Raw genomic sequence first — 25,377 nt, forward strand, 5'->3', positions numbered from 1 at the left:
TGGGTGCCACAGGTGTTTCTTTCTGCTTTTTGTTGTTTTAGAAGTCAACATTCTGTAGTTTTCTGTTCCTCAGTTTCTTTTCACCTATGTGTTCTACTGCAGTACATATATCAAGGCATGAAAAGTGCCCTGAAAACAAAAGTAGAAGGTAAACTTTCAACATAGCGCATGGAAATCACTTTATCGTACATCTCCTGCAAGGTTATTAGTAAGGGAGTTAAAATTCTGTTTGCATAACCTATGAAATACTTAAATGTTGTGTTAGAGTAAGGAAAGTAGCAAATTTCAGAGGGAAATGCTAATGCAGTAGAAGCTGATAAAAGATTCCCAGAATTTACCTTTTGGTATGTGCTCCTTTGGCATTATCTGCACCTGACATAAAACTGACTAAAATAATTCTGACTCATGTACATTAAAGTAAGTAATGTACCACTGCCACTGCTAAGCCAGCTATAAGTTGCTGACTTAATATTGCAAGTCAGTTTTGCACAAATGACTTAATAGACTTAACCATTTCCTTTTTTAAGATGTCTGTTTGAGTACTTCAAAGCACTCCTGGAAACCTTATTTAAGAAGAAAGTCTGAGATTTAGACTATTGTTTTTTCAGTTTTTTTATTGTTGTTTTAATTATTTACTTTATTCAGAAATCAGTGACCCAAACATTTCACTTAGTTTAGATAAATTAGATGTTCTTACTCATGCAGAACAGGGAAATTAAAATATTTGTTCTCATCATTTTAAATTATAAGATTAGGAGAAAAGCAAAAACTAGAAAGCTTTTCATTTAAGCCGGTTTTATACACCAGAGCACAAATATTAATTGTGCTTTGTTCAGTAGCAAATCAGTTCTAAGATTTGCAGCTGTAACTGTGAGCTTTCTGGCTTTTGTGTCTTCTATTACTTCTATTGATTGAACAATTGATACTTTGGGGGTATTGGTAAAGAATCTAAATAATTTAAATGCAGGCAATGCTGGGTAAAAAATAAAATCAGGGAAGACCTTGAGTTTAATCTTGGAGGAAGGTAGTAAGTTAATTTTATGAAGACATAAACCTTCACCTAAACGAAATAAATTTAGCACAGCCTTGTAAATCCCAATAGCTCCTTTGGAGTCATTGCACTTTCTGTTTAAAGTTTGTGCAAAAAGACAAGGGTGTGTCACCTTTTGTCTAGATCCCTTTATAAGATCCCTTTATAAGTTTTCAGCGTGGTACCCTTACAGAGAATATTTTTTGAATTGATGTGTGGTTTGTCATGCCCAGGTAAACAATCATGTATATGAATGATTTTAATATCTTCATTACCTTTGATTTATTAATGTTGTTTTTAACCTACAAGTCAATTTGTGTACAAAAAAATACTGGTTTTTCTGTGTTTCAGGTCTGGCTTCATGCACCCTACGAGCTTCATCTGTCATTATTTGAGCACTTCATTGAACTCCTCACTGAGTCAAGGTATGAACTGATGAAAGCCTAGTAATGGGATTTACAGGATTAGATGATATTTAGAGGATACTCCAATTTTAAATGGCCATCTCATTTCTTTTCTTCTTCCAGTGAAGCAGCAAAGAATGCAAAGTTAATGAGGGAATTCCAGCTCATCCCAAGACTGCTGCTGACTCTTCGAGACATGTCCCTGTCCCAGCCCACTATTGCTGCGATAAGCAATGTGCTGAGCTTTCTGCTTCAGGGCTTCCCCAGCAGCTATGACCTACTCAGGTAGCCCACCTGGATAATTTTGTCTTTCTTGGTTCTGCTACCTTGGTCAAAAGTACTTCATGGTCATACTGCTGAGGAGTATGTGACATGGAATGCTCATGTACTGATTTTTTTTTTCCTCTATGAGCTAGATTGAACTAGACATTAGCAATATATTGAAGCCTTGATTTGCATATGATTTTCAGTTTGTATCTGACCAAGCATGATTGAATGGTCAAACTGGTTTAATGTTGTGCTGGTGAAAAGTAAAGTTGCTGAGCAGCCCCTTTTGTTCATGTAAAGCACTAAGCATTCCTCCTGAATACCATTGAATATTATTTGACATGGGCTAAGAAGATAATTCTGGTTAAAATGCAGTTTTGATTACTATCTTGAATGTAAAGTTTAGTTCCAGATTTTTTCTTAATCATCACTGTATAAAAAGGTATTTAAGGATGTCAGATATAGTGCTACTAATTCTGACTGATGAAAATTACACTGGTTACTGCAATTCATATGTACAGGAGTATTTGAAATGCTTTAAGAATAGTTTAACTCCTTGATAACTTGATTTTTTTTTATCTCTTACTTCATTATAATGGAAATGGATAAAATATTGTGGGGTTTAGGAGCTCTTTGCATATGCATAGTCATGTTTTCAGCTCCTTACTTTTAGGTACAATTAAAGGTATCAGAAGCCTCAACATGAGTATCTTACCTGTCTTTGTTTTAATTATACAGGGAAAAAAAATTACTCAAGAATAAAACTATTGATTTTATGCTTAAATTGTTACAGAACAGATTGTAGACCAGTGTTCTCTGCTCTCCTTCCTGGAAATAAAGAATGAAAAATGTTGCATAACTTGGGAAAAGTTGCACTAGCTAGGGGCCATTTCAGGTTAGCTGCAGAGGAAAGAGAAATATATTGCATCTCCTTTCTTGGAGTGGTACATCAGTGTCTTGTCATGGAAAACCATGACCCTGTGTTACATAACCTCAAGCTATAGGCATAAACGTTCTTCCAGAGTTGAGTAACCACTGTTTTGATCTAATAACTGTTCAGCTGTAAGGAGTTGAAAATAATGTTTTGCTCTCCTTTAACTTGAGGTGTTCCTTTTACTAGGACTCAGCGGTATCTCCCAGTTCCCTTTCCTGAATCCTAGCATTTTCAGGGTTCCTTACCTGCAGACTTGTCTGCAAGTATTCCATTAATTACTACAAATTAATTTGTGTTTTGGGTAGTAACTTTAAATGAAGACCATTTATATCAATCTTCATATGTGAGGAAGCTGACATTTTTGGGTATCTCCGGGTTGCTAGTGTCATGGTTTTGTATTTAAGGTGAATTATTGATAGATGAGAGTGCATCTGTCATATCAATGAGTGATGTTTTTTCTGTATACATCAAGGTTTGGACAGTTCATCTCTTCCACTTTACCTACGTTTGCAGTCTGTGAGAAATTTGTGGTCATGGAAATAAACAATGAAGAAAAGCTTGATAGTGGTAAGTGTTGGCAGTACTTAGAAGCAGTATACTAAAATACATTATAGTCTCTTCTGAGCTTGAATACAAAAAAAATGTATAAATAGTGTCATGAACAATCTTACAATATTGTTATAACCTGGCTGCCAGTTAGTGGGGCTTTAGTTTTCAGTATTGAGTGCAAAGCAGAGCAACACACTTTTTTTTTGCTTCCTTCATTTAACACTGTATGGTTTTGTTCTCTTTCCTCCACTTGCTCCCTCTAATCAGCTGTGTATCTCTGCTTCTTTGTGGAAAAAGGAAAAACAAAACCAAACAACTGGTTGCTAGGTGCGTCAGCCCTCCAGGTGTGAAAGAAGTGAAAGAATTAGCTAGGACTGCCTAGTAACCTTTTTGTAGGCAATAAAACCAAATGTTACCATCCTTCAATAGTTCTTACATTGAACCGATTTGAGACCATTTCTACCCTTATTTACCTTGTGCAATTGCATTTTCAATCTGTCTCCCTGAACAGAAATGTTTTAGTCCCACAGTGGATGTCAGCCAAATAAATAGAAGGATTATCCAAAGAACCTCTGTTTCTACATCTCTTGGGAATATACTGGTGCAGAGGGACAAGTGAGAGAGATAGTTCTTTTTTTAGTTATATTGGTCTGGTGTCACAAACAGTTATATTGGTCTGGTGTCACAAAAAACAGGGTTTGGGCAATCTGCACGTTCTGGAGAGGGACTTTGCACAAGAGCATGTAATGATAGGGTGATGGAGAATGGCTTCAAACTGAAAGAGAGTTGCTTAAGGTTGGATATATGGAAGAAATTCCTTACTGTGACGGTGGTGAGGGGGTGGTGAGGCACTGGAACAGGTTGCTCAGAGAAGGTGTGGATGCCCCATCCCTGGATGTGCTCAAGGCTGGTTTGGATGAGGCTCTGAGCAAACAGAGGAAGTCCAGTGGAAGGTGTCCCTGCCCATGACAGGGGGGGGTAGGAACTCAGTGGTCTTCAAGGTTCCTTCCAGCCCAAACCATTCCATGGTCCAGTGGGATTCATCATTATCTTCCTGTGCCTCACCTGTTCATTTTGAATAGTTTTGGTTTTGTGGTCTCAAAGATGATTAAATTTGAGCTTTTTAGTGAAAAAGAGGGTATTGGGTATTGGAGAGAGATCCAGATTGGTCTTCCCACTACAGGCCATGAGTTTCGTTTCAGTTTTTTTCCCCATGCTAACAGCAGCCTGAACTGGTTTTTGCCTACACAGGGGATTGAAGAACTTTGGGGAGAAATTCAGGGTGTGGCAGAAATGAAAAGAGAAGCTGTTGAGGCAAAAAGCATGAGATTTTTAGGCTAGCGGAGTTCACCACTTTTGTTGGATTTCTGCCATAGAAGATCCTTTGTGTCTGTATCTTGTGCACAAAACCTGGGTCCAGAAATTTTCTATTTATCTGTCTTCATTTTTGCATATGTTGCCTCAAGCTGTGCTGCCTTTTTTTTTTTTTTTAATAATGTAAAAGCAGGGTCCTCCTTTGACAGCATAAGCTACAGGAAGAGGGATTTGCAAAATAGCTGTAAAGTTAGTCCTGAGCTGCATGGATTGCCTTGGTTGCAGTAAATGTGTTTTTCAACTGATGATGAGCTTGGGGATGTGTTGAAAGAAAAGGAGACTAATTTTTCTCTCTCTTTCTTAGACTTGGAGAGATTTGCGAGGTATCAGGGTCGTTTCCTTACAATTTCAACATCCTCTCAAACCACTCTGCTTTCAAAATGCAAAATGTTTATTTAATTACCATGTTTTGCAGTTTTGAGAGAAGGGAGGGATGGGAAGGAAGGGTGACAGATAGTGACCACCTCAGTTCAGATTATTGTCTGAGAAGCTATGATTCTCTTTTATCTGTTCTTCCTGTTCTACAAGCTGCCCAAAGTCTGTGGGACAGTGATAAGGAGGCACCAGACATTTCTCAGCACCATATTACAGTCTGCTTGCACTTTAGGACAGCTTCCTTGGAGACTGAGTGGGGGGGTCAGGTTGTATTTGCTTATGTATGGAATTTATGAATAGCCTTTAAAATGCCCAAGTTCCAAAATCCTGATTTTGCCTCCTTTTTTTTTTTTTGGTTTTATTCAATATTTAGGTACAGAGGATGATTTTGGAGGACTTGTTTCAGCTAATCTTATTCTACTGCGGAACAGGCTTTTAGATATCCTTCTGAAACTTCTATATACATCTAAAGAAAAGACAACTGTTAATTTGCAGTAAGTACAAAAAAACCCTTGAAGCAGAGAAAGGATATAATATTTTATTTCAAGGGGAAGAATTACACAGCTGCCCTTCAAATCACTAGTTGAATTCCATCATTTTATAGGAAATGTTGAATGATTTATGCAAATGTCACTGAACTACTTTTGGGTATGCTAGTAGAAATGGGATACATTATTAATTTTGTTGTTTTCTCTCAACTCCATGTGTGGCTATAGAAAAATAAAATCTGTCCAAGAGAAAACTTTTGATTTTAGAGAAGTGGGATAGTCAGCTTCTCATTTGGCTGAGATCCAGAGGCTTCAGTAGGGGTTATCATTAAGATCATTGACCCTAGAATGCCCCTTTAAATTGCAAAAAACACATTCAAATGTTCCGAAGTAACTTTTCCCATAATAAAAACAAAGAAAGAAACAATCTTCCTTCATTTTTTAATACCAGTTCATTAAGAAGTCATGTGAAAACTTCTTGTTCAAAAAGATGATTTCAGTTCAGAGTTCCATATTTGTTATCAAAAGCAGCTATTGGAGAAATCTCATGCAATGGAATTAGTCCCAGGAGGTGTATTTAGTCCCGCCTTTCTTCTAAACAAATGCACATTACCTGTTTCATATAAAGAGTTGATAAGTGGTATTACTTGTTCATAGCAAACTTAACTAAGAATTTGCTCTTAAGGTTTTCCCTGCAGTGGAGGACTTGGTTTTTGCTATTGCTAGTAGAAAACTAAATACTTAAAATGTGACTTTTATTTTTCCCTTCACTTAGGGCTTGTGAAGAACTGGTCAAGACACTGGGTTTTGATTGGATTATGATGTTTATGGAAGAACATCTTCATTCCACCACAGTCACGGCAGCCATGCGAATTCTCGTGGTCCTGTTGAGCAATCAGTCCATCCTTATTAAGTTTAAGGAAGGTCTCAGTGGTGGAGGGTGGCTGGATCAGACTGATTCTGTCCTGACCAATAAGATTGGCACTGTGTTAGGTAGGCATCTCAGCCCCTCAGGGCTCAGGGGTTGCTGGGAGCGCCTGTGCTGGGGAGTTGAACTCTGGGTTATTGTGGGGGTGCTGTCTGGCTGAGGCCTTTCTGTTACTCTTGTCTGTGCTGCCATCAGATGCTTCTGCACTTCATTTTCTTACTAGCAAGAATTAGGATTTCCTAGGCAAAAGGGAGTGGTTTTACAAAGCTACCTATAGCTGACATGACACAGATGTCATTGTAGTTCAGTTTTGGTGCCTCATGTGTAGCTAATTGGTTTTTTTGTCTCACCATCAGGGTAAGGTTAAGTGTGTCCCGTGGGCAGGGATGGCTGAGCTACTTGCAAAGGAAGTGTAGAGCAGCACTTTATGCACCCAGCTAATAAAGATGCAGTAAAATTTGCTTGTTTGATTATTTTTAATAGTTAATTGTGCAGCATTATATCTGAGCTGCTTTGACTAGTGAGTGCTGTGTCCATCAGATTTACCAGTTTGAATTTTTGCTGTCTTGGAAATTTCTGTGTTCACAGTATAATCTCAGCATTTCTTTTCCTTTTCCTCACCGCATTCTTGTGTACACAAGCACACTTTCTAGTAAAGGCTTTTTTATCAGGGTCTTAAATCTTCTGTTAGCCAGGTTATCAGACCTCTCAGTTTCTCCTTGTGACCTAGAATTGTGTATAAGATTTTAGTGCTACAGAGCCCATTTTGAGCATCTCTGAGCTGTCTGAAATGTATCTCCAAATGTTTGAAATAACGTTTGTCAGCTCTTTATAGAGAGGTGTAGTGGCAATTTCCCACCAACCTGGTTTTCTTTTTTCCAGTCAAAATAAAATAGTGCTTTTCAGATGAATGTCTATTCAGGCTCTGGTGCAAACTCATTGACATTAAATGAGGGTCTTTCATAAGCCTCAGTAGCCTTTAGATCAGAGCAGTGGTATCAATAGTACTTCATTGCTGTAAATAGCTGTTCAAGGAGCCACCTGTCTGTGTTGCAGCAGTACATGATCTGTTACTGCACTAAAAGTTTTTCTGAATTGGTTTACTGTAAGGAAGTAATTGAAGTCTTGTTGCAGTGATCTTCCTTCATGAAGAGGGCTCTTCCTGAAATGAAAATACAAAAACATAAAAAATTGTCTTTCTGCTTTGTATCCTTGATAGATTTCAAATATAGTATCTTGTTATTTTTTGCTTAAAGAAAACTCTTTTTACTGTTTCCCACAATATATCCCTCAGGATATTCAGCTACGAGTATAGGATGGTTCTTTGCATTGCCATGAATTAGGAGGATTAAGGAAACTGGTATTTCAGAACCTGTAAAACCCATGCAAATATTTTATTGTTAAAATAAAAAGCATCTGTTGTTTGGGTCATTCTGATTAAGGCTCTGTATTTTATTTAAGAAACAATTTTGCACATGCATTTCCTCTTTCTAAGTAAGATTTTGATTTACAATTACATTTGAAAGCATTTTTCAAGTTCCCTTTTTTTCCTATTATACTATCACTTTAATTGAATCCAAGTTAGGCTGTGGTGAAAAAGATATTTTTAAACTTGAGTCTCATAACCTGATAGTGACAGATAATCTAATTTTTGTATGCTATGTTTTTTAAGAAATCATAACATACTGGCTCCAAGATTTCTCATGAAACCAAGTATGATGAATTTTGTTGAAGGTTATTGATAGAATTTCTGCAGCTGTGTAGCACAGATTTCATTAATTTGATTCCTGATAGAGGTTTTCTGTTTAAAAAGTCAGTTTCTGGTGGAAAGTGTGTCTGTATTTGAGCCTCAGAAAAACCATCTTGACCACTGGCAGTGTCAGACCAATGGCTTATAATGCTGATGTGGAGACTGACCTGTCTTCCTGCCTCTTTCCTTGCTTGAAAATAAGTGCTTTTGCCACCCAGTGTATTTTTGTTTTCCCTTTAAGTAGGAGGTTGAAATACATAGGTAGAAGCATGGTCGCAAAAAGTGATTCTGGCAGCACTTAAATAAAATAAGACTGTTTAAGGCTTACTACCAGCTGATTAATCATTAACAAAATATCTGAAACAAGATGCCTTTGAGACTTCTCTGGACACAAATTAGCTGCCCGTTGACTTAAATGCACCATGGATTGCTGCTTCATTATATAAATATGTAACTGAGATTAAGGTGATATTTCACTCTCAGCCAGCAAAATACCTATTTTCAGAAACCTGGGTGTTTTAAAAGTCAGAAGTTATGGTCACAGCCAGAAAATGGATGTGTGTGTAAGCAGTTATATTAAGCAGTCTGTATGGAACAGCGTCATCTATATGGTAATGGAAAGCAGTAATTTCCTTTATTTTTTAATTGTTTAAAAAAAATGAGACATCTGAAGCAGAATGGTGTCATGTGTGATAGTCTGTATTCGCATGTTTGTTTTGTCCAGTATTAGTTTCTGAGGAGGTTCCCTTTTAATGTCACCAGATGAGCAAGAAGGGTCCTCACAGGTAATTCCCTCTTAATATTGTTGCCTTTGTGCCTTGTTTTCTCTCCCAGGGTTCAATGTTGGCCGGAGTGCTGGTGGCAGATCGACAGTGCGGGAGATTAACCGGGATGCTTGTCACTTCCCAGGCTTCCCCGTTCTGCAGTCCCTTCTCCCAAAGCACACTAATGTGCCTGCACTCTATTTCCTCCTCATGGCCCTTTTCCTGCAGCAGCCAGTCACTGAACTGCCTGAAAACCTGCAGGTCAGTGCACCTGTCATCAGCAGCCAGTGTAATCAGGGTGCCAAGGTAGGGATTATCCAGTAAGATGTGAATGCAATTCTGTCTGTCGTGAAAGAAAATAATGAATTAACCAGGCCCTTTCTTTCTCTGCAGCTGGCTCACAGTCATGATGCGGTGTTTAGTGCTAAGCCCTTTGGGTTGGGAGTATGGAGAAGCCAGCCTGCTATGGCTTAGCTGTCACTGGTGTCACTCTGGTCCATTTTGGGGTCAAATGAGAAGTAGATCCCTAGTTCTATCTGGCATGCTGTGGGCATTGAAGGGAACATAATCTTTTGTGTACTTGCTTTGGTTGTGACGTGGGTTTTTTGTGGTTTTTTGTTTAAGAAGTGGGCAGTTGCTATGTTAAAGAGAGTTCACAGGTTGCAAGCAGAACAAGGTTGCTTTTATTTCAGAAAGTCTCTGTGGTTTTATAGGGAGACAACTCAGTTGTTGCTGAAAAATGTTGATTGTTCTTATTTTGAACAGGTTATTTTGGGCTTTTTTGAAGTGAGTAGATACTATGTGACGTACAACAGTTCTAGGAAACTCCAGGGTAGTGCTTTATGAAGAAAAGCCACACTCTCCATTCTAGATAGACGGGGTGCCTATTTAGAATGGGTGCAGTGCTGACATTATTTATCAGTGAGAACTGAAAAGTAAAACTTCAAACCAGAAGGTGCCTGCCTTCTTTCTCAAGAGGAATACTTGACACACATTCAGCACTCTGCTATCATGAGGTAGAGGCATGAAACTCACTCCTCTGCCTACAGCATTGAAGTATGACACTGTTAAACCAAAGCTAAATTCAACTACTTAGTAGCACCCTTAATGCTAGACGTGGACACTTGGTTCCTTTTTATTTTTAATTAATTTAAATATTTAGACTTGCTGGAAAATACAACTTGATTTGTTAGTGTTGTTCTTTTCTTTCCTATGGAATACCATGTGGGTTTTACTGCTAGATGTGAGTCAACTAAGTAGATTGTACGGCACATGTGCTGACAATTCTTTTGTTTTAAAACAATTGCATACTTTGAGAAGTGAGAAGATGAGAATTGCAGTTTCATTAGCTCATGGTTAAAAGAAATTTTCTTCAGTGACATGTGACCTTCATACGACATTTGGTGATAAAGTTTGGAGGATGTAAACCAATTTTTTATCTACTGCAAAATGAGTATATTGTATCCGTAATAAAAAGCAGTATACAATTGCCCAGGAGAAAAGGATCATTTCTTGTCTTCTCTTTCACTTCTTGCAGTTTGATTTAGACTCAATTTGGACATTCATATTTGGAGTTCCTGCCTCCTGTGGCACTGTTACCTCCTCAATACACAGTGTTTGCACAGAAGCTGCCTTCTTGTTACTGGGAATGCTGAGGAGTATGCTGAATTCTGTAAGCATTGGAAATTTTGCTTGTATTTCAGTATACCGTGTTGTTCAAGTTTTCCACATGGTTAAAAGCCAAATTAGAAAGGTCGAGGTTTTGTTAGTATCATGATAAAATTGGCTGTGAGTTAGTCTTGTAATACTTGGGTGGAAAGTGTAATTTTCTTGGGTTTTTCTATGTTACTTTTTTCCCTGTATCTGTAGAAATATTAGTAGCCACAAAATTATCACTGTTTTTCTGCAAAAAGGCTGAGCTTTCTGTTTAGCTGCAGTTGAAATGTAACAAGAAAGCAGAAGGATAGAATGTCCTTGTCAGAGATAATTCAGTTTCTTTCCCGATTAACATCATGGGAGAATGTTTGAGACTCTGTATCCCATCTGCTCAGAGCTTTGTGAGTTGCAGATTTTGTTCATGCACCTTCCCCATGCAGAGAAGTCCCTGACTATGAATAGCCCCATGCCAGAAGAAATTAATTTACTGCCAGAGAAATGTGTCATCTTCTCATCTTTGAATCTAATGTCAAGAGTAGGGCAAGTTGGTTTCTCAGTGGGAAAATTATGCATTTCCTTGAAGCCAGAATGTGTTATCTGCTGAAAATTGCCTCCTGAAGTGCTTGAAAAGCAGCACCGGTTTGGTTGTCATCTGTTGGATCATCATGTGTATGTGATATGCTTTATTGCTTGCATGTTTCTCCCAAGGTAACATGTCCAGAAGCATCTTCTGGACAAGTGTACCTGCTGCAGTACCCATTCCTGTTGTCACATGTTCTGTCTCTCTGCTGGTGACCAATCATTGTGTTTGGTCCTCACCTGTTTGGATACACTTCAGACATGCTCAGAGACATGTGCTGTGTCTTGTGTGCTGACACCAGGCATGTTCAACTGTGCCATCACATTTTGCATTGGCTTCAGTCTGGTCATGTTTGCCAATATTTCTGTGTCATTACATGGCAGGGCACACATTTTAGCTTATGGTCAATGATGTGCTGTAAAATGCGGTTGGTCTCCTGTTTGAGACGTGCTTGAAAGTGTGCTCTTCCTTTCTGAAGCAAGTGTTCAAGTGCTGCAGTCTGTGCTAATCTGGTGTTTGTTTCTCAACCCAGCCCTGGCAGTCAGAGGAAGAAGGCTCTTGGCTTCGGGAATATCCAGTGACCCTGATGCAGTTCTTTCGGTATTTGTATCACAATGTACCTGACCTCATTTCCCTGTGGATGAGTCCAGAGTTCCTGTGTGCGCTGGCAGCAACAGTGTTTCCTTTCAACATCCGACCATACTCTGAGATGGTAGGAAGTCCAGCTGCTTGCCTTTTTTATTTTTCACATGAGTGTTACTTTTGAGGATTTATCAATTACCAGTCATACCATGAAAAAGCTCTACTCACTTGCACAAGAGGTCATCATCAGGGCTGAGCTGGATGTTTGTACTTGGATTGTGGATCTGAGAGAAGAGTGTGTTAAACTGCAGGGCAGTTGTTGTGCAGGGACATCAGAGGCAGCATTTTAGGGGCAATAAACAGTTTGCTTGTTTTCTAGTGGACATCGTTTTCAATTGTATGAAAAATGCTAGCTCAAATTTACACAAGCAAAAGACTGTCAGCCCTCTGCTCTGGAGGATGTGATGAAACCTAAAACCTCTTTCTCCTCACATTTCCCATTCCCATTTCTGGTTTTGTGGCTTAACCACAAAGCAGTGTTCTTGTGTTTCCTGAAACTACTGAGCTCAAGCCAGGAGAGGATGTGAATTCAACTTGGCTTGCATTCTGGCTGAAGTTTTCTTTGAGCCTAGTGTCATTTGCAAATGATACTATTTCTAGAATATGAATGGAAAGGAAGAAAACAGATATTGTTAGCCAGTATCTAAAAGTAATTTTATTAAGAACATGGAAGGATAATTAGTCTAGAGGTTGCCAAATGCTAGAACTATGAAGAGTATGATAAAAAAACTTCAGGAAATAATAACTTGTGGTGCGCTATTATTTTGTTGTCAATAAAAGTGGGAGACCAATTTTTAATAGTGCCTGCTGGTGAGTCTCTCATAAAGACATGGGGTTTTTTGCTTTTTTGTTAAACTTGCATTTCAAGTGCATACTAGGAGCTTGCTCTCTCTCAAAAAAGTTCCACTTACAAACTGGTAATGCTGATTTGGCATTCACCTGTATAGAGTTTTTAGAGGAGTCTTGTATCTCTAAGCAGGTTTTAACTACTAGATCCCTTGAAATTCTGTGTAGCTGCCTGGCAACTTGAGCTCTTTGCTGTCTGAGGGTGCTCTTCACTCCAAATAGGTTTACTCCTCCAGTGTTTCTGTTTGCCCAAATGTGTAGCAATAATCAGTGCCTGGTGAAATACCTGAATCACAGCCAGATTTCTGCAACAAAACGTTATAATTTAAATTCAGCCTTGAGAGAAGATTCTTAACTTTTTTAAAGGTCTTCCAGCTTTTCTGAGATTGCTATTAAAAATAGAAAGAATACCTATTTGGGCTTCTCTTAATTTCTTGAAAACACTCTCCTGCTAAAGCAGACCAAATGTTCAAAACATTTGGTTACTTGACATGTAAGCTGGCGATGCAAGAAGCCTGTTGAGGGAAATCATATTGTCTCCTCTTTCATTTAAGGAAGGGAGTTGCATAGAAAGAGTCAGTCTTCTGGATTTGACAGCTTTCATTACTGTTTGTGCTTTTGTTGCAGTCCTCTTTAAGAGCTAGCCTTTCAAGGTTTCTGTTCATCAGAAATGGGAAAGCTGTGGAGACCCTTTTTTTTTTCTTCTTCTTTTAGAGATTTTTGGGAAACCGGCTTACCCATAACTGCACTCTGATGAAGGTATTGTATTAAAAGAAAAAAAAAAGGCTCAGTTCCTTTTTTGTTTTATGTTATGTAAGCTTGATGGCCTTTTTTAGTTGGCTTCTGTCTTGATTTTATTTTAACGGCTTTAGTTAATAACTTTTTCAAAACTTTTCTTTTTCTTTTTTTTTTTTTCAATGACAACATTTATTTTTGCCAAGTATCTAGAAATCATCCAATTCTGTTGGTCAGGGAGCATGAAACGTAACTCATGCCAGATCATCATTTGCCTTGAGAATCCAAAACTGAATGTTTCCATGTTGGAGAACTGATTCTGAATATCATCATTTTCTAAAACGGCTTCTTAAGAAGCAAAATGTGAAGTGAAATACCTTTAGAAAGACAAGCAAAGAACAGAGAAGTGAAGAAACTGCCATTAATTAGCTGATCTCTGCAGTTTTAACATGCTGGTTTTTACAGGTCACTGATCTCGATGATGAAGTTGGGTCCCCAGCTGAAGAGTTTAAAGCCTTTGCAGCTGATTCTGGCATGAACAGGAGCCAATCAGAATACTGCAATGTGGGCACCAAGACCTACCTGACCAACCACCCTGCCAAGAAGTTTGTATTTGACTTCATGCGTGTGATGATCATTGATAACCTCTGTCTCACACCAGCCAGCAAACAGACTCCACTGGTAGACCTTCTGCTAGAGGTAGAATTTCTTTGTGGTTTGTGTTTTAGTTTGGTTTTGTTATTTGAGCTTAGTTGTGACACCTTATTTTCCTAAAATGTTTTTTCTTCTATTGCCTTACAAAGTTATGCTAGTGATGACCTGAGATTCAGTGGAATTGTCATGAAATAAGAGTGGAAAAAAAAAGAAACACTAATGTTCCATAAAGAGTAGCTTGTTCACCTTTCTTTAATGGCTTGGAAAACCAGCATAAGAAGCTTTCTTCAAGTTTTATTTTGTGGAGTATGATTCAGTGGTTAAGCACCTTTCCAACCATGACATCTGTATTGACTTCGTTGAATATATAAAACCCCTACAGAAATTAGGGTTTCTGTTCTGTTTGTATTAGATAAAAAGAAATTGTGCCGTAGATAGTGTCAGTTAGATAAAAAGACATATGGGATCATATACTATAAAACTTCACAAAATAACTGTGTTATCTTGGTGTAAATCAGCTTCTGAAGTTCGTGACACTTGAAGAAAGCATTGTCCTGCTAATGAGATGAGGCAAGGAGGGGAGGAGTTCAGTTTAACTGCCTACCTTCAGACGGTACATTTTGAAATGTTCGCATCACTTCTCCTTCACCTTGATCCACCTCTTAGTTCCTCACCTTATGTGCTGCTGAGTCTCCCTGAATTTTTTTGAAAGCTGCAGGAATTTTGGGCCATACTTGCATGCTTGTGAATTTACTGACAAGTTTCCTGGGGCAGTTGGGCATCTCTTTGCTGTCACAAAGCAAAAACAAATGAAATGTCAGATGTCAGTTATCCACAGACACGGGAGGCATATTTGAGATCATATTCAAGTGGCTGCAGTTCTTCACAGCTCTTTTAACTTATCACTTGTCAGTGTTACTTGCCCATTAGCATAAATAGGATTAGGTAGGTACACACTGCCAAACTTACTGTTTTTTCTCTTCCTGCAACTTAAATGTTTTATCTGTCCCATTTGCTCATTGTTTACTGAAGACGGTAACTTGTGTCAACTAGAAAATCACAGGTTGAACATATGTTGATAGTGGAGAGTTTCATGTACCTTTTCAGTATGTGTTCTTTTCCAGTACCTGTTATGGCAGAAGATAAATTTCCTGGATTTAAAAAGGAATAATGCCTGCTTTGCAAGACTGCATGCAGCCAGCGTATACTCGATGTACATGTTTAGTTTTTTGATGAAGCCAAAACTTTTTACTTGAGACAGAATTTTAAGAGAAAAAAAAATGTAGTTCATGGGAGCTGAGAGAAAAGGAAATATTGTAGAACACCATCCCTCTCCCCCTCTTTTGTTCAGAGATATGAATTATCTTAATGTTATTTTAATATCATTTTTTAGGCTTCTCCTGAAAGATCAACACGAACCCAGCAGAAGGAGTTTCAGACATATGTTTTGGATGGAGTGATGGACCACCTACTTGCAGCTGATGTTTTATTGGGTAATATAGCAAAGTTTAATAGTCAATCTATTGATTTGGACACCAGGTTTTGATTCTGTGACTTTTTCTTTTTTGGTAGTCTGTTTTGTTGCAACTTGATCGTCTTATTTTTTTTTCCCTGCCCTTTCCTTTCCTTTGATGTATAAATGGTGTTGATGTGCTTGCATGTTCCCTCCCTACCTTGATCGTGCCAAAGCTATAAAAGAGGTTATTCACAAAAACTATATGGTTTAGGGAGTCCAGTCACATTTCATGGTGGCTTGCTGGACTTCCCAGGAGCTCTTGGGCTGCTCTGCCTCCATCCCAGGTGTCATAAGGGACTGTATGCATTTCTGTTGAGACTTCCTTGTAAGGCTCCCCATTTCTTGCCACAGCAGTAATTCAATAAATTTAATTTAATAAGACCCACAGTCTTCCTGTGGGTGCAGTGCATTAATAAAATAAATCCAGAATCTTGTTTTAAAAATCCAGAATAGTTTTTTAAAAGATAAAATAAAAGTCCAGAGCCACGGTTGGTTACATCAAAGGGATTCTGTATTGTAGGGAAGCCATGAGGTTTTAGCTTTCATTGACTGAATCTCTTTGTCTTTTATGGAAGTCTAGAAAGCATACACTAATGTGAATGTATTTATGCAGATGGGGTTATTTGATAAATGTAGAAAACTTTGGGGTTTTTTATTACCTAGGTGAAGATGCATCTCTGCCTATAACGAGTGGAGGAAGCTACCAAGTGCTGGTGAACAATGTGTTTTATTTTACACAGCGTGTGGTAGATAAACTTTGGCAGGGCATGTTCAACAAAGAATCCAAGCTTCTTGTGGACTTCATAATCCAGCTCATTGCACAGGTAACAGGGCTGTTTGTTGCATTACCCTGCCTGAAAAACCATTTTTGCAGATTATGTGAAAATGCATGGACTAAACAATGTCACTAAGCAATCTGATAGTGATATATGTTTGGGAAAAGCACAGAATATGCTTTTTTCCTCACGCTCACTCTCTCTTTACAGAGCTTTCTTAGCACATCTTTCTGTGAAGAGCAATTAAATAAAAACTGCTCTCAGATCACATTATTTTTTAGAAATCCCCCCAGAATAAACAATGAAATTTGCCTCACATGAATTTTGAGAAGCTCCCTAAATTTACCTTGACATTTTTGGGAACCTTCCTCATAGACTTTTATTGGAAATTGTTAGAAGACTTACTGTTAGAAATCAGCAGCATCTTTATAGATGTTAAAATTCAAAGTGTATAATCATTAATGTCATTTTTGTCCTTGAAATTAATGTAATTGACACTTACAGTAAAATGCTAATTCTGGAAAATGAGCTTGGGTCAGTTCAAGGGAAGCTTGTGTGCCAGTAAAATGAGTTGCTGCTACTGCTGATCATGTTTTTTTACTTCCCATCAGTCAAAAAGAAGATCTCAGGGACTCTCACTGGATGCCATTTATCACTGCCTGAACAGAACCATCCTGTATCAGTTCTCAAGAGCGCACAAAACTGTTCCTCAGCAAGTGGCTCTCCTTGATTCCCTAAGGGTCCTTACTGTAAACAGGAACTTAATTTTGGGACCTGGAAATCATGATCAGGAATTCATCAGCTGTCTAGCTCACTGCTTGATTAATCTTCATGTGGGAAGGTAAATATGTCAGGCAGAAGTGCATTCCACAGCCAGGGCAGGGAAGTACTAAAATGACACTTTTTTACTCACCTTGCAAATAAGTCAGCAAATTTTGGAGGGCTGTTCATAATTTTCCAGCCAGTGAGTTGCAAACAAGCTTAAGAAATTCATTTTGAGACAAAATTAGGTTTGAAGATCCTGGAAATAGAGAACATTTTTACCTCCTTTTGTAGAGGTATCTTAAATACTGACAAATGTGTTTATCCAACTATTTTGTTGTTGACCTTTTATAAATTGAAATGTTTTAAAGATAGAAGGAAGCGCTGGTGCTAGGTAATTAATAGTCAGAGGGTCCTGTCGCTGGATTTACTGTCTGTTGAATCATTTCATACAAGTTCAATATCTTGGTATTTCTTCTGTATAGCATTGAGTAGGCCAGTCATGCATTAAATCAGGTGTCCATGACAAATGCTGTAGACACCTCCTTTCCTGCATTGCTGCAAATGCCAGCCTGGCATTTTCATTTGCTCTTTCCAAGAAGATCCACAACTTGTGTTTCGTCCAAGGATACTTAGTAACAGTCATCAAACCCCAGTGTTCTCCATTTATGACCTTGTCTGTTTTGTGGTTCTTCAAATATCACCATCTTCTGCTAGTGACGCCAGTATCTGTGGCACATTATCTCTTCATAAACCTTCAGCTTGTGACCACAAATTGTCAGAACTCAAATGGACAGAAGTTAAGATGCTTTGCTGTAGTAGTGTGTATTAATCTTTGTGAATCTGATACAAAATCAAATGCTTTATCTTGGCTTGGGTTTTTGTGTCTTTTTATTCTGATGATTGTTAATCCATTGTGTGTTTGTAGTAATGTTGATGGGTTTGGATTGGAAGCAGAAGCCAGGATGACAACTTGGCACATTATGATCCCCTCTGATATAGAACCAGATGGAGTCTACAATCAAGATGTCAGTGAAGGTAATCTGAGAATGACAAAGCCACATATGTCTCATAATGCCACTTCTGTATTGTCATCACTAATCTTTTACCCCGGTGACCCAGGGCAGGGTCTTGTGGTATGTGTCTGTTGCCCAGTTACTCTCTGGAGGGGCACTGGGGCTGTGTGTGTATAAAATTACATAAAAATAGATGAAAAGCCTCTTGGAAGTACCAAGATAGACACATTGAGGATAAATTAATGTTTTGTTAAAATAGTAGGACCTCTTCATTGTTTTCTGGACATTCTCCAGAATTCGGCAGTTTTATGTGCACTGTTTTAAATGGAATAGAAGCAGCTCATTTTAAGATAAGAAATATATGGTATAAACTATACAGTTACTATTTTGTGGTATGCTTACAATCTTTCACTCAAAAGAAATTTATGAACTTGCTATGGAAGAAAGTATTCAGTGATTCTTAAATGTGTGTGTTTAATATTGATGCAGGTACTTAGACACACATTATATGTAAAAATGCTGAAGCATAATGTATGTATTGAATTACATGTATATTTATAGACACATAAACCTCCTATAAGGTTTTTTCAATCTAATTTTGTTAATAGATGCGTGTGGGAGATGAGTCACAACTAATCAGAGCCAGGGTTTCAAATTCACAGAGAAAAAACTGCCAAAATTTATTGTTGAACTTTCTGATAACATACATAATGGCAAAAAAGGTGCTCTGGCCAAAGGCATTTCATGCATCATGCAAGTGGGGGAGAAACTACAGTGTAATCACAGAAATTATTCAATTCCTTACTGTAAAAATGTCAATGCTATGAGCACTATAGAGAGCTTGCTGTTTGTGATCTTGTACTTACGCAGGTCGCCAGCTTCTTTTAAAAGCCATAAACAGAGTGTGGACAGAGCTGATCCACAGTAAAAAACAGGTTTTGGAAGAAGTTTTCAAAGTGACACTACCTGTCAATGATCGTGGCCAAGTGGATATAACTGTTGCCAGACCTTTCATTGAGGAAGCGAGTTTAAAGTGTTGGCAAAACCATTTGGGTAAGTCCTGACTGAGGATTTGTCTGTCCTGAAGGGTGGATTTCCTCAGTATAAACTGTATGCACTGGATGTTTTAATATAGGCTCAACTTTTTTGTAGCTGTAAGTACTCTATAAACTGGCACTGTGTAACACAGAATCCTTCAGAAACTGGACCATAAACAGGATATTCTTACACTCCAGTGCACAGGGCCCTCTCTGAGTCAGCAAATAGCATATTGCAGATTACAATGGTAGAAGCATTGAGCTCCTCCCCATGAACCCTTGGATTGTGGTGGCTTCTATTACCATTCCCAGGATTAGATGTGCCAGGCAGGGAGGGGGATCCTCTTGAGCATATCTGGGTGCAGCCTGCAAACTCTTGGTCTGGTGATGAGATGGGAAATTGGTGGCTGAGCAGTCCTTCTCTAGCAGCAGTGATGCTATGACTAGTTCTTGGCTAGGAAATATGTTCAGCATAGGAAGCAGTTCTGCAGAAAAAGGACCCAGGAATCCTGGTGGACAAGTTACAGACAAATTAACTCTGCATCCATGTAATAAAGATCAGTTGATGCTTGACTGAATTAGCAAGAGTTTAGACAGCAGAAATTACAATTCCATAGATGTGACTCATTTGATGATTTCACAGTTCTGAAGTAATTGAGGTTAACCTGGATGTACAGAAAACATATTTGGAAACCTGGAATACTTGTTTTTGCAGTATCTGTGTTTCTTTGTGTTCCTGGCTGATGTTTGTTAAGGTTTCCGATATATCCCTCGTGGCCAGTGTATTTGCAGAAAGCATTTGAGTACAGCTACACTTTTTTTGAAGCAACAGAAAAGGTCATTCTATCTAAAAAATCAAGTATGATGGGGGGAGGGAAAAAGAACTTCTAAAAAGTGCTCCCAACACTTTGTTTTTCAGCTCATGAGAAAAAATGCATCAGTAGAGGAGAGGCTTTGGTTCCAACCACACAGTCCAAACTTTCAAGAGTCAGCAGTGGATTTGGCCTCTCTAAACTGACTGGTTCCAGGAGAAACCGCAAGGAGAGTGGGCTGAGTAAACACAATCTCTCCACACAGGTATTTTCTGTCAAGAAATAACAGGCAGTCAAAAATCCAGCAGTGTATGTTCAGGATTTGTGGTAAATATCCCAAGGTGGGGTATCTTGCACAGTGTGAAGCATTATCTTGTGCTTGGTTTTCTTTCCCTTTTTTGACTCTCCAGACTGGGCATCTTGCTTCTGTGTGTCTAATATAGTAGGTCCATCTGCATATCTGTAACCTTAAGCTAAGAGTCAACCCTTCATTGTTGGTGAGACTGCTCAGCTGCTTCTGGTTCATGACTGTGGTAGTCTGGATCTTAAGTTCAGTTTGCAATGCTGCACTGAAATGGAAGCTATGATACGGATGTTGGGTTTTTTCCCATTCTGCCCTCAAGATGGATAGAGATGTTTGAGAATTTTGTGGAAAAATACATTGCTAGTTCTCTTTCGGAGCTGAAAATTAGTCAGTGGAATTGAGAAATTAATGAATTCTCAGTGCTGTCAGTCATTTTGCTGGTGAGCAGGTACAAAATGAAGGGGAAAGGGAAGAACTTAACAAATGGAGCTGACAGGAACTGGTCCTGATTGTATCAGAAGAGGAAGCAATAAGTGAAAACAGAGATACCGTGGGACAAAGTGAGGAGGGGTGGGTGTCTTGAGGATTTCCAGCAAACTAGGCACCATCCACAAAATATTACTTAAAAGGAAGAAGGGAAGAGTACTCTTTCTCAGTGCCAATTTTTGGCTGTTTGGGAATGTTCTGAATGTTTATTTTAAGGAACTATTCTTTGTGAGCAAGTTTAGCAAGGTGTAGTCCTAGGCTTTTCATTCAAACAAACTCTTGTTTAAAGAACAAACTCTTGTTTACATAACAAACTCTTGTTTATTCTGTTTGTCACCTTGTTTTTGTCTTAGGAAATTTCCCAGTGGATGTTTACTCACATTGCAGTGGTTCGGGACCTGGTTGATATGCAGTATAAAGAATACCAGGAGGTATGGATGGCTTGCAGTGCTAATAACCTGACACTGATACCTTGGCCTGTTATACCAGTGCCATTTCTCAGTATGAGACTTGTGAAATATTGGGCTCTCATAGGTGAAATGCCCGGATATTTACAAACAGTTGTTGTTTTTAAGGGGTTTTTAGGTTCAATCAAATAAACAAATGGCGAAACTCATTTTGAGCTGGTTGTAGATGAAAATTCTTTTAGCAATATCACATGTTAAGTGTGAATTTTTTTAAGAAGCTTAAATTCCTTACAAGTGTAAAAAAAACCAAAGCAGGGCACAAAAAGAGAGTGATTGGAAATACACTGTATTTCTAAAGCATTGTAGAAAAACTAAGAGGAATGTGGAGAAGCATTGTGTCTAAATGCTACTTTCATAGTAACACAAGGAAAATTTTGTGGTATCATCCAGTAATAGAAAATGGCTGGTCTCTGCCTTCCAGAACGAAATTGTTCCACCCTGTGATGTCTGCCAATCGTTCCCAAAGGCATTTCATTCAAACTGGTTGCTGAGCTATGTGCTATAAATCTTAAAAAATAACTTCTGAGAGAAACAGGTCATTCAAAGCAATTTGTTTAAAAAAACCCGACCACCAAACTTTGCTTCATTGAACTTCCCTCTCCTGTGCAAATAAGTACAGGAAGTCCTCCTATCTGGTTTCATTCTTAAAATCATTTTTCAAATTGCATGTATTTATGTCTTTGCGTTCAGCGTCAGCAGAATGCATTGAAATATGTGACTGAGGAATGGTCTCAAATCGAGTATGAGTTACTGCGAGAGCGGGGGCTCTGGGGGCCCCCCATCGGCTCCCACCTGGACAAGTGGATGCTGGAGATGACTGAGGGTCCCTGCAGAATGAGGAAAAAGATGGTGCGGAATGACATGTTTTATACTCAGTACCCCTACATGCCCGAGGCTGAGCAGGAAACAAACTTACTGGTAAGTATTCAGGAGTTTGGGATGGGTGATTACACGCCCTGTTGCAAAATGCTGCTTTTTTTTTTTTTCCTTGATAAGTTTTTCTTAAGAAAGATATTTTACTCTTTTGGTATGACTTGATATTCTTCTGTCTGTCCTAAATGGTTGGTAAAGTCCAGTTGTTCCTCATGATGTATTTAGGGAAGGGACTGAGTCACTTGGCTCAAAACCAAGCAAATTCGGATATATTGCAATATAATGTGAGATGTGCTGAGTGATCCTGCCAACAAACAGCACTGGCATCTTCACAAGCCTCCAGAGACATAAAGTTCCATTATTGTGTGAGGTGCAGTCCAGGTTCTTGTCCTTAATCTAGATAATGTGGAAAAGGTGATCTGGAAAAAAAAAGAAAAAAAGGGCTACAGGCCTTGGCTTGGGTACACTCCTGAAATGTACTTTCATCAGTCTGTGAAGATGAAGGTGGGCTGTGGAGCAGAAAAGTTTGTGGCTTTTGAAGGCTTTGCAGTTAGTCCCTGTTAATTTTGGAATACTGCTTTTAGGAAAGGAAGCGGTCTTTATTATGTCTTTCTAAGCATGTGTGTATGCATGCAGGATTTTTTTCCCCTCAAATTATGTCCGAGTGTCAAAGTACTTTAAAAAAGCAGAGAAAACATTGAAGTCAGTCAATTTTAAACTATTAGATTTTTTTGCCTGCTTGTAGTCTGGCACACAGTAGCTGTAGTGACAGTCTAATTCACACAAAGTAGAGAACATGCCATCATGCATTCTTCTCAAAAGTGTTCTTTCTCTGATGTAATTGATGCTTATGTAATTGATGCCCTGTTTCCAGTCTGACTTCTCAAACAGACTTCCTGAGACATCTGATGATACCATTCCTCAAAAGGTAAAGAAACAAGTACACTGACTGAAAGAATGTAAAATAAATACAACTTCTGCATGTTAGGCAGTCTTAACAAGGCTTCTACGTTTGGCTTTCAACTTGCTCTTTCAGTAAACAATTCCAGACCTAAGGGTTTTTTCAGTAATCACATTAGAAGATGTTACTGTGCTGTCCTCAACCTTCACCTAATAAAACTTTCTGTAGACCTTCCCTTCTTTGCTGCACACTAACAGGCTGTGTTGGGCTGTGCTACCACTGTTCTCACTGTGTGGAGTATTGTGGCTTTGGGACCTGAAACTATTGGTCAGTGGAACACATTTAGTAATGGGCAACACATTGCTTGGAAGCACTTACTGGAAAAGTGTTTCCTTCTAAGAGAGGATCTGGGGAGCGTATTTTGTCCTTTTTGTCCATAATGGGCTTTAAAAGGCTGACTTTTGTTAAAGCCCATATTAATTTTGTCTTAGCTGACTCTTCTCTGTTTTGCTATTACTAAAATACGGACATTTGCTTAAAAAATATGAATCCTTTCTTGAAAAGAACAGACATGCTTGGAAGTGGCTTCTTTGCAAGCATTTCAAGATTATGCCTTTCTCTGTTAATTAGAGTCATGGTCTTGCCCATAACTAAGTGCAGTGTGTAATGTGCATTCACTCATTTTGAATTTCCTTCTACAATTATTAATTCATATAAATGCAAGTAATTCTATTATACAGAATATCTAATATAAATTGTTACTGTTTTCCTTCGTTCCTTCACCTTAGCAGTGCAATAAAGGATTTCTCTTTGTAGGTTATACATAAGTTGTTTCCACAAATGTTTTAAGCATCATTTAAATGGCAGTTTTGTGCTGATAAGGAGTGAAAATTTGGTTAAACATAAGTCAGCAAATTAAATTACAGTGCCTTAAATTTTTGATTTTTGGGAGCAGTCAATTTGACCTGAATAATAAATTTCTGTGTTGCTGATATTAGTATCTTTATCATCCTGAGCATCAACTTGTAATAAAGCTAGTTTGATTTCTATTCTGAATGTTGCTTCCTTAAGTGAGGAATGTAAGAATTACCCTGTGATGGGGGTTGGATCAGACAAAGAGGAAGGAAACATTATACACAGAAAAAAACCCCAAATCAAAACAACAAACACTCAACAAAGCAAAAAACCCCCCACAAAAAAAAAGACCAAAAGCACCACACAAAGGTACAAACAATGCTCAAATATTTACTTCAGGTACATGCATATTCTCTTGCTGGTCTCCTCCCCATAAGCCATCAGAAACTTTACGAAAAAAAGAAGCAATTAAATTAATGAAGAATTTTTGAGACTTAAAGCCAATCCCTGGGTGCTTTTAGTTCATACCAGCTTCCACATCATTGTATCTTCTTGAGGCAATTTTTTTATTCAACTTACTGCCTAACAGAGAAGTCAGCTGGCTAACAAATAAACTGCATATGTTGGTAGGGAGTAAAAAGGTGATAAAATGGCCTTTTGAGCAATGAGTGTTAAACACAATAACCCCAGCCTTTTATGACAGTTCATAACATACTGACTACACCTACTCCCCATGTTCTAGTTTTATCTGCAGGCTTTTCTGCAACCCCATGTTTGCTTAAATGGCTGTATAGCTCCTTGCAAATTAGCCAACAGATCAGATCTCCTGAAGAGTCTCTGTTCCTGTCTGTGTTGGTATATGAGCACGCACAAAACACTCAGTGGGCATGCACTGTGCTGCACACCCTGTTCCTGAAAGACCTTCACTGAGGGACTGAGGGAGGAGTTGGCTGACCAAGCGATTTCTTCCATTATTCCCAAGAAACCTGCTCGCTACCGGAGAGCCATCAGTTATGACAGCAAGGAGTATTACATGCGCCTGGCTTCCGGAAACCCCGCCGTCTTCCAGGATGCCATAGAAGAGAACACAGTTGGGGAAACAGCTCAGCAGGAGCCAGAGCACGGGGAGGACACTATTGCAAGAGTCAAAGGTTAGATGGTTTGGTTTGTCATCCTCTCAGGCATTTGCAGTAAGACAAGCATAAGTCCTGCAGGACTCTTGTTTTTCTCTCTTGGCATTTGGTCAGTAATTTAAAAGATTATAGGTTCTGTGAAGTTAATTTTTTATGTCTCTTTATGACATTTGTCTGTCTCTGTTCTTTTCCAGGCCTGGTGAAGCCTCCCCTGAAACGATCTCGCTCTGCTCCTGATGGAGGAGACGATGAGAACCAGGACCAGTCACAGGATCAGATTGTTGAGGGGAGTTCAATTGATGAAGAGGAGAAGACTGACAATACAACTTTGCTTCGACTGCTTGAAGAAGGAGAGAAGGTACTGTTTCAAACACACTAAGAATTTAATGTATTGGAATTTCTTCATTATATGTCCCAGACATGAATAAATGTCCTATATATCTTCCTTGGTCTGTATATTTCA

The 25,377-nt window shown here is 38.6% G+C and overlaps 1 protein-coding gene across 6 annotated transcripts in view; it reads left to right on the forward strand.

The window, feature by feature from the left end:
- The window catches only part of WDFY3 (WD repeat and FYVE domain containing 3), a 120,765-nt gene that overhangs the window by 74,492 nt on the left and 20,896 nt on the right, over positions 1 to 25,377 (forward strand). For 2 of the 6 annotated variants that reach the window (XM_031066449.1, XM_031066453.1), the window contains 21 exons: positions 1,382 to 1,455; positions 1,558 to 1,719; positions 3,108 to 3,202; positions 5,307 to 5,427; positions 6,197 to 6,414; positions 8,934 to 9,169; positions 10,401 to 10,535; positions 11,632 to 11,811; positions 13,302 to 13,346; positions 13,788 to 14,021; positions 15,370 to 15,469; positions 16,156 to 16,316; positions 16,880 to 17,109; positions 17,959 to 18,068; positions 18,917 to 19,099; positions 20,003 to 20,160; positions 21,039 to 21,116; positions 21,843 to 22,070; positions 22,900 to 22,953; positions 24,764 to 24,932; positions 25,109 to 25,272. In XM_031066449.1, the coding sequence (XP_030922309.1) occupies positions 1,382 to 1,455; positions 1,558 to 1,719; positions 3,108 to 3,202; positions 5,307 to 5,427; positions 6,197 to 6,414; positions 8,934 to 9,169; positions 10,401 to 10,535; positions 11,632 to 11,811; positions 13,302 to 13,346; positions 13,788 to 14,021; positions 15,370 to 15,469; positions 16,156 to 16,316; positions 16,880 to 17,109; positions 17,959 to 18,068; positions 18,917 to 19,099; positions 20,003 to 20,160; positions 21,039 to 21,116; positions 21,843 to 22,070; positions 22,900 to 22,953; positions 24,764 to 24,932; positions 25,109 to 25,272 (3,135 nt within the window). The remainder of the gene's footprint in view (positions 1 to 1,381; positions 1,456 to 1,557; positions 1,720 to 3,107; positions 3,203 to 5,306; positions 5,428 to 6,196; positions 6,415 to 8,933; positions 9,170 to 10,400; positions 10,536 to 11,631; positions 11,812 to 13,301; positions 13,347 to 13,787; positions 14,022 to 15,369; positions 15,470 to 16,155; positions 16,317 to 16,879; positions 17,110 to 17,958; positions 18,069 to 18,916; positions 19,100 to 20,002; positions 20,161 to 21,038; positions 21,117 to 21,842; positions 22,071 to 22,899; positions 22,954 to 24,763; positions 24,933 to 25,108; positions 25,273 to 25,377) is intronic. The other 4 variants (XM_031066451.1, XM_031066452.1, XM_031066450.1 and 1 more) reach the window with 4 other exon arrangements.

This window comes from Geospiza fortis, unplaced genomic scaffold, assembly GCF_000277835.1.
Source record: "Geospiza fortis unplaced genomic scaffold, GeoFor_1.0 scaffold11, whole genome shotgun sequence".
NCBI classification, from domain to species: Eukaryota; Metazoa; Chordata; class Aves; order Passeriformes; family Thraupidae; genus Geospiza; species Geospiza fortis.